This window comes from Melospiza melodia, assembly GCF_035770615.1.
Source record: "Melospiza melodia melodia isolate bMelMel2 chromosome 7 unlocalized genomic scaffold, bMelMel2.pri SUPER_7_unloc_2, whole genome shotgun sequence".
Taxonomy (NCBI): Eukaryota; Metazoa; Chordata; class Aves; order Passeriformes; family Passerellidae; genus Melospiza; species Melospiza melodia.
The window spans coordinates 282,927-290,710 of record NW_026948498.1 but is presented as its reverse complement, the minus strand read 5'-3'; the positions used below and the strand labels follow the sequence as shown (position 1 = coordinate 290,710).

The 7,784-nt window shown below is 53.8% G+C and overlaps 1 protein-coding gene across 1 annotated transcript; it reads right to left on the bottom strand.

The window, feature by feature from the left end:
* Positions 1 to 5,325: 5,325 nt before the first annotated feature.
* Positions 5,326 to 6,273, bottom strand: LOC134432912 (olfactory receptor 14C36-like). The gene has a single exon (XM_063181785.1). The coding sequence runs from the start codon at positions 6,256 to 6,258 to the stop codon at positions 5,326 to 5,328; it is 933 nt and encodes a 310-aa protein (XP_063037855.1). The 5' UTR covers positions 6,259 to 6,273.
* Positions 6,274 to 7,784: the final 1,511 nt, after the last annotated feature.

The window sequence follows — 7,784 nt, the reverse complement described above, 5'->3', positions numbered from 1 at the left end:
GGGCCTCTCCCCAGCCCAGCCCAGCCGGCTCTGGCCCCACAGCTCTGCTCAGGCCAGGCTGCTCTGGGCACTGCCCCACGGCCTCAGCCCCTGGCAAGGGCACAGCAGCAGCTGCAGCTGCCACAGGACTCAGCCCCAGCCATGGGGGAAGGTGCTTGGCCAAGGCCAAAGGAGGCTCCCTGGCTGCCCTTCTCCCCTTGGGCTGAGGTGCTGAGAGCTCTGCAGCCCCTGCTGCCATCCCATCTGCCCAGGGCAGCACAAGAGCCGCAGCCTTGGGGCCCTCAAGTGCTTCTCCTGCTCCAGGCCCAGGGCCCATGCCAAAGCTGGGGTAGCCACAAAGCTTTGCCCATTTCTGTTCATTGCTTCTCTGTTGGGGATGGATCCTAAGCCACTTGGAGGCCGATGATGAATTTTACTGCTCCAGAGGCCTCTTCTTTCCTGAGCTTTTTGGTTCAGGAATTCAATTAGAAAAGCTCATAAATATTTGTTCAGAATACCCAAACAAGACAAGTTTCTGGGAATCATTCAAGTTTTTAATTCATCTGTGGTTAATTAGTCACATTGCAGAAGTGTATTCAAAATTAATATACTATATTGAAAACAATGAAGAGAGAATTGTTTTGTCTTATTCAGTTGTCTTTTCCAGTTTAGGCTGATTTCAGCGATGTCCAATTTATATTGACCCCCAATACCTTCTAATGCATTTTGAACAGATATGAAAATCAAAAATCATCATCACTGACAATCAATCACACTTTGTCCCTACCCCCTCCCCAACACTTCCCTCATCCAACCCTTCTACCCATTGTCTCCCACCAGGCCCCCTGGTGAAGAGCCTGGCTCTGTGTTCTCCATCACCTCCTGGCTGGCACTGCCAGGTTCGGATGAGGAGCCCCTCAGTCTTCCCTGCTCCAGGCTGGACAAGCCCAGCTCCCTCAGCCTCTGCTCACAGCCCAAGGGATCCAGCCCCACCTTGGAGGCCCTTCCCAGACCCTGCTCCAGCTGCCAGACATCTTTCCTGCCCTGGGCAACCCAACCCAGGCCACAGTGACCTGGATAATCCCCGTCCTTGATGTCCTGGTCACACAGCCCTGGCCCCTTGTCCCCATGTCAGGCTCTGGGGTGGATCTGTGGAACACCCTTTGGTGGAGGCTGTGGCTCCAGGTGGGCCGGGGGGATCCTGGAGGACAGGGACCCTGCTGGGCATGAACAGCATTGGACTTGTTGGGAGAAACTGTGAGGGGGAGCTGGGGCGGAGTGACCAACCCATGACCTGACACAGCCCTGCTGGGATGTCACACAGCCCCTCTGGGATGTCACAGCCAGCTGTGTGATGTCACAGCCCATTCTCTAATATCACACAGCTGGTCTCTGATGTTACAGCCAACTCTGTGATATCAGATTCTGCTCTGTGATGTCAGACCTCTGCCCTGTGATGTCACAGAAATGACCTATGATGTCATAGCTGCTCAACGACCCCACATAACCCACTCTGTGATGTCACAGCCCACTCTCTTACCTCCTATTACCAGATGATCAGTTGTCTCACCCAGGTGAGCTGACACCTGGAGCTTGTTCTCCAAAACCCCAGGCCTGTGGAAACCACACAATGCCCATTGTGTGAGAAGCGGAACTGGAAGTTTACCAGCCTCAATGTCCTTCCAGCTCAGCCAGACCGACTGGAACATTAGGGCCCATGAGCACCAGGGACCACCAGAGAGACCCCCCAGGATGGAAGAAAACAGGGGTAAAAGGGAGGGGAAATATGTTAATGATTTTGGAGAAATGATTATCATTATCAATTATGTTTAGTCCAGGACAATCAATGGATATGTGTGCAAAATACAGAAAATAAACAGAAACTTTCCTGTGCTCAGCATGCAGGGCTTTGGGAGGAGCTATCCCCCGTGCATCCAGCTGAATAAAGAATGTTGCTTCTAAGTGCCACATTGGGGTTAAGGAGGTTTCTGTTTTACAAAATTTTTGGTAACACTCCCACTGCCAAGGAAAGCTCTGTCTCCTGCTGTTCACAAACAGAGAAGGGCTGGTGGTAGATGTGGGGCTTGGAGGCTGCCTGGGGCACAGTGACCATGAAATAATCAAGTTTTCAATGTTCTGTGAAAGAAGGAGGGGCAGCTAAAAATCTTCCACACTGGAATTAGGAAGGGCAGACTTTGGCCTCTTTAGGATGCAGATTTGGGGAGTACCAAATAAGTACTGATTTTTTTTTAAAGAGAAACAGCCCTTAGAAACAAAGGGGACTGGGAAAGATGGATGCATGTCAAGAAAGTATTCTTAACCGGGAAGGAGCAGCCTGTCCCAGTGTGGCAGAAGATGAGCTGGTTAGGAGAATGACTGGCCTGGATGCCCATGGAGCTTTTATGGGAACTCAAGGGAAAAAAGAGGATGCAACTTTTGACAGAAGGTCAGGAAACTTAGGAAGTGTTTAAGGATAGTTTTTGGTCATGCAGAAAGAAAAGTTGAGAGGTGAAAGCTCAATTAGAGCTTAACATGGCCACTTCTGTAAAAAATAATAAAAAATGTTTCTATAAATAAATTAATAGCAAAACATGGGATAAAGAGAACCTCTACTCTTTCTTTGGATGCAGTGGAGAATAGAGTAACTAAAGATAAAGAAAAGGCTAAGATACTTAACACCTTGTTAATCTCAATTTTCAACATTCGGACAGGTTGCTCTCAGGACAAGTGTTCTCCTGAGCTGGCAGATGGGCACAGGGAGCAGAACAGCCCCAGAAAACCAGGAGGAAGCAGTTGGTGACTTGCTGAGCCACTCAGATGCTCACAGATGTGTGGGACCAGATGGGATCCATCCTAGGGGGATGAGGGAGCTGTGGATGAGCTCCCCAAGCTGCTCTCCATCATTTACCATCAGTGCTGGCTCAGCAGGGAGGTCCCAGAGGACTGGAGGTGCCAATGTGAGCCCATCCCCAAGAAGGGCTGGAAGGAGGATCTGGGGAACTCCAGGCCTGTCAGCCTGACCTGGGTGCCCGGCAAGGTTATGGAACAGATCACCTTGAGTGCCATCACAGGGCACCCACAGGATGGCTGAGGGATCAGAGCCAGCCATCAGTGATTTCCACATGTGCATTGATGATTTGGATAAGGAGATTTAGTCCACCATCATCAAATTTGCAGAAGACAACGAGTTGTCTGGGAATGTTGATCTGCTGGAAGGTAGGAGGGCTCTGCACAGGGCCCTGGACAGGCTGGATCCAGGGCCCAAATCCAACAAAGTGAGGTTTAACAAGTCCAAGTGCAGGATCCTGCACTTTGGCCACAACAACCCCTGCAGCTCTGCAGGCTGGGGACAGAGTGGCTGGACAGCAACCAGGCAGAAAGGGACCTGTAAGGACTGATGGAGTGCAGGCTGCACATGAGCCAGCAGTGTGCCCAGGTGGCCAAGAAGGCCAATGGCTCCCAGCCTGCATCAGGAATTGCGTGGACAGCAGGAGCAGGGGAGACATTCTTCCCTGTGCTCAAAACTGCTTGGGCAGCACCTTGAGCACTGTGTCCAGTTTCGGCCCCCAATTTAGGAAGGACATGTAGGGCCTGGAGCATGTCCAGAGATGGGCAACAAGGCTGGGGAGGGGTCTGGAACACAAGTCCTGTGAGGAGCGGCTGAGGGAGCTGGGGTTTTTTATCCTGGAGAAGAGGAGGCTCAGGGGACACAAGGCAGTGCCAGGGCACAGGTTGGACTTGATGATCTCCATGGTCTGTTCCACCCTTGCTGATTCTGGGATTCTCTGACAGAACCCTTGAAGAAGTCACAGGATAAGCCCTGGACATCCTCATCAGAAGCTCCAGCAGCCCAGGTCCCTCAGCTTCTCCTGCCAGCCCCAAAGCCCATCCTGTCAGTCCTGCAGAGCCTCTGCAGCTCCTCCTCACTGCCCAGAACAGGGAGCCCCAGAGCCAGACACAGCAGCCCAGATGTGCCCCCCTGGCCTTGGGTGCCTCTGCAAGGGAGCAGCACCGGGCACTGCAGGAGCCTGCAGACAATTCCTGCAGCACTTGTAGGATGATCCTGCTCCCCAAGGGAAATTCCTATGGTGCCAAGTCAGGAACTGCAATGGTGAGTAGGGCCAGAGAGGAAAGGGCAAACAGGGATGGGCTGTTTGCAGGGGAGGGAACAGGGCTGGGCAAAAGGAAGAAATCTGTGGCCGGGAACAATAAAGAAAGCAAAGGTAGAGACAAAGAAATGCTCAGGGCTGTTTGGGGGTGGCTGCCAGACAGCCCTGGCCCTGAGCAACAGCGTCTGCAGTGGGAGACTCTCAGCTGATGGGAACAAACTTTCTGGCTGACTGCAGAGGCCAGGACAAAGCTCAGTGTTTTCCCTGGTGTCCCCCAGCCCTTGTTGGCCCATGGGCTGATGGCATTTGTGCTCCCCCTCAGGTTCATGTCCCCACAGCAACAGCATGGGGATGCTCCCCCTGCTGTGTGCAATGCAAACAGGGGCTCCTGAGCCAGTGCTGCCATGTCTGTGCCTGCAAGGATGGGGCACCTGTGTGAGCTGGGGGAGAGGCCAGGGCTGCAGAGGGGGGATGTTGTTGGCAGCTCCATGAGGACGCTCTGGGACTCTGCCCTGGACTGTCCAGTGCACTGGGGATGAATCACCCCTGCTCTGCTGCTCCTTCCTATCTGCCCCAGGCCCTTGCAGAGCCCCAGCCATGCTGTTTGCCCCCAGCCTGCCCAAAGCCAGCCTGGGGTTGCTCACGGGGCTTTTCTGTGCTGATCATTGGCCTGGGCGTGTTCTTGTGAGAGCCTGGGCAAGGAGCCTGAAGCCCCCAGTGCCTGGCCTGAGGTGTCAGCGCTGCCCCAGCAGTGCCCATGGCCTGTCCCTGCTGCAGCCCTGGCACTGCCACCCCCAGGACTGTGCCTGGCCCCGAGAGCACTCAGGGCCTACAGCAACACCAGGGCCACCAGGGCAGCGGGGCAGGGCCATGGCAGCAGCACTGGCAACACCAAGTGCTGCTGCTGCTGGGCACAGCTGCTGGGCCAGAACTGATCTGCCTCCAGCTCTGCACACAGACGTTGCCGCTGCAGCTCCAGAGATGGCAACAAAAGGGCATCTCTGCAGAAAATTCTGCTGGGAGTTCCTTCAGTTTGTTTAAAGCCACCAAGAGCGTAGCCACAGGGAAGGTAGAGAGAAACAAAATGAGAAATGGCACAAACAATGATATTTTTGTTCACAATATTTAAAAATTAAAATACAGAAAAAAAAATCGAAAACCAAAGAAACAAGAATTTTCAAAGATTTTCTTATGAGTGACTTTTATTACAAGTGACTTGCAGAAACTGGCCAGCAGTTTAATGTTTCTTAAAGCATCCAGTCGTCAGCCTCCACACTGCAACCTTGAGCTCCTGGTCCCTCAGGCTGTAGATGAGGGGGTTCAGTGCTGGAACCACCACCGAGTATAGAATTGAAACTGACAGATCCAGGGATGGGGAGGACATGGAGAGGGGCTTCAGGTGAGCAAATGCGGCTGTGCTGAGGAACAGGGATACCACGGCCAGGTGAGGGAGGCAGGTGGAAAAGGCTTTGTGCCATCCCTGCTCAGAGGGGATTCTCAGCACAGCCCTGAAGATCTGCACATAGGAGAAAACAATGAACACAAAACAACCAAATGCTAAACAAGCACTAACATCAATGAGCCCAACTTCCCTAAAGTAGGATTTGGAGCAGGAGAGCTTGAGGATCTGTAGGATTTCACAGAAGAACTGGTCCAGGGCATTACCATGGCACAGGGGCAGGGAAAATGTATTGGCTGTGTGCATGAGAGCAGTGAGAAAGCCACTGGCCCAGGCAGCTGCTGCCATGTGGGCACAAGCTCTGCTGCCCAGGAGGGTCTCGTGGTGCAGGGGTTTGCAGATAGACACGTAGCGGTCATAGCACATGATGGTCAGCAGATAAAACTCTGCTGAGATGAAGAACATAAAGAAAAAGAGCTGTGCAGCACATCCTGTGTAGGAGATGGCCCTTGTGTCCCAGAGGGAATTGTGCATGGCTTTGGGGACAGTGGTGCAGATGGAGCCCAGGTCGCTGAGGGCCAGGTTGAGCAGGAAGAAGAACATGGACATGTGTAGGTGGTGGCCACAGGCTACGGCGCTGATGATGAGGCCGTTGCCCAGGAGGGCAGCCAGGGAGATGCCCAGCAAGAGGCAGAAGTGCAGGAGCTGCAGCTGCCACGTGTCTGCCAATGCCAGCAGGAGGAAGTGCCTGATGGAGCTGCTGTTGGGCATTTAGAGTGCCTTGGCATGGGGATCTGTAAAAAAGTAATCATGGAACACTTGGGTTTTGAGAGGACTTTAAATATCCCAGGACAGCCTGGGGGCACTTTCCCCCTACTGCCTGCCCAGGGCTCTGCTGCCTGGAGCTGTCCCTGCCAGCAGCTGCTCCCTATGCCCAGGGCTGGGACCTGCCAGTGCTGCCAGAGCCCAGCTCAGCCCTGGGGGCTCAGTTCTGCCCTGCAGACCCCTCCCAGCTCAGGCACTGCCCAGGGGCAGCTCTGGCTCTGCAGGCTCTGATGGAAACATCAGCGCAACCCTGAGGAGGCTGGAAAAGTGACAGTGATGCTGCCTGTGAGAGACCCTGTCTTTATCTCTGTCACTGCCTGGTTTATTCGATCTGTGATATTTTTATTTCTTATTCAAAACCTGAACTGAGAGATTAATTTCTATGTGCAATTTCCAATCCAAGTATCAGAGACAAGTAGATTTTTAAAGCAAAATTTTCCCTTTTATGCAGCCCGTGCCTTGCTGTGCTCCATGTATAATCTACTTGGAAATGTTCTGCAGTTAAATGCCATGCTGGGAGCAGTCCTGAACAATGCAGCATGCTCCCCACATCAGGAGAACACTTCCAAGCCTTACCAGCTGTCTCCTCCCACCCAGATCTTGTCCCCCAGTGCTGGGAGCAGCTGCCAGGGCTGGCTGAGTGCTGTCCCTGGCAGGCAGCAGAGTCCCTGCCCCAGCACAGTGCCCTGGGATGCAGGACCCTGCTCTGCAGGACAGGCCTGGGCACCCCTGGCTGCTCTGCACAAGAGACAATCAGAGAATGTACTCACAGCGTCTGTAGGCATTGGGATGTTCCAGCTTGAGGAAATGGCTCCAGGAGCTGCAGATGCATTGTCCTGCAGCCAGAGGTTCCTGTGCCAAGGGCTGGCAGTGATTCTGCCCCAGGCACTTCTCAGCCCCTTCTCAGCCCTGACTGATTGAAGCTCTCTGTGCCTCTGTGCTGTGCCCAGGGTGGCTGCAGGCAGTGCCCCAGCCATGCTGGGCTGGCAGAAGAGCTGCTCATCAAGAGAAATGTGCTTTTGAAACTCTTCTTGGTTACCAGGAGCTGCCTCTGGGCCAGGAGCCCAGCCCAGGCAGCAGCACAGACACAGCATGAGGACTTTAATGAGCCTCTAGGGCTTTGTGCTCAGGCCCTGAACATCAGTCCCTGAGAGGCAGCTGAAGAAACCTCTCCAGAACTCCAAGTCAGAATCCAACTCCAAAGTTTGTTGGACTTTTAATGGGTCCCACTGAGGGACACAACTGAGAAAGTGTCCCCAGGCCCCAGGCAGAGCAGAGAACTGTAGGCACGGATGATAGGTGGGCACAAAGAAAAGCCAAGTCTTGGTGCCCTGGGGCACAGCAGCAGGGTCTGTGCCACCAAGGGCTGTGAGGAGACACCTTGTCCTGAGGTCCTGGGGCCTCCTGGCACAGCCCCAGCCAGGCTGGGCACTGTCAGTCCCTTGTCCTGCCCTCAGCATCCCCCCCTCGCC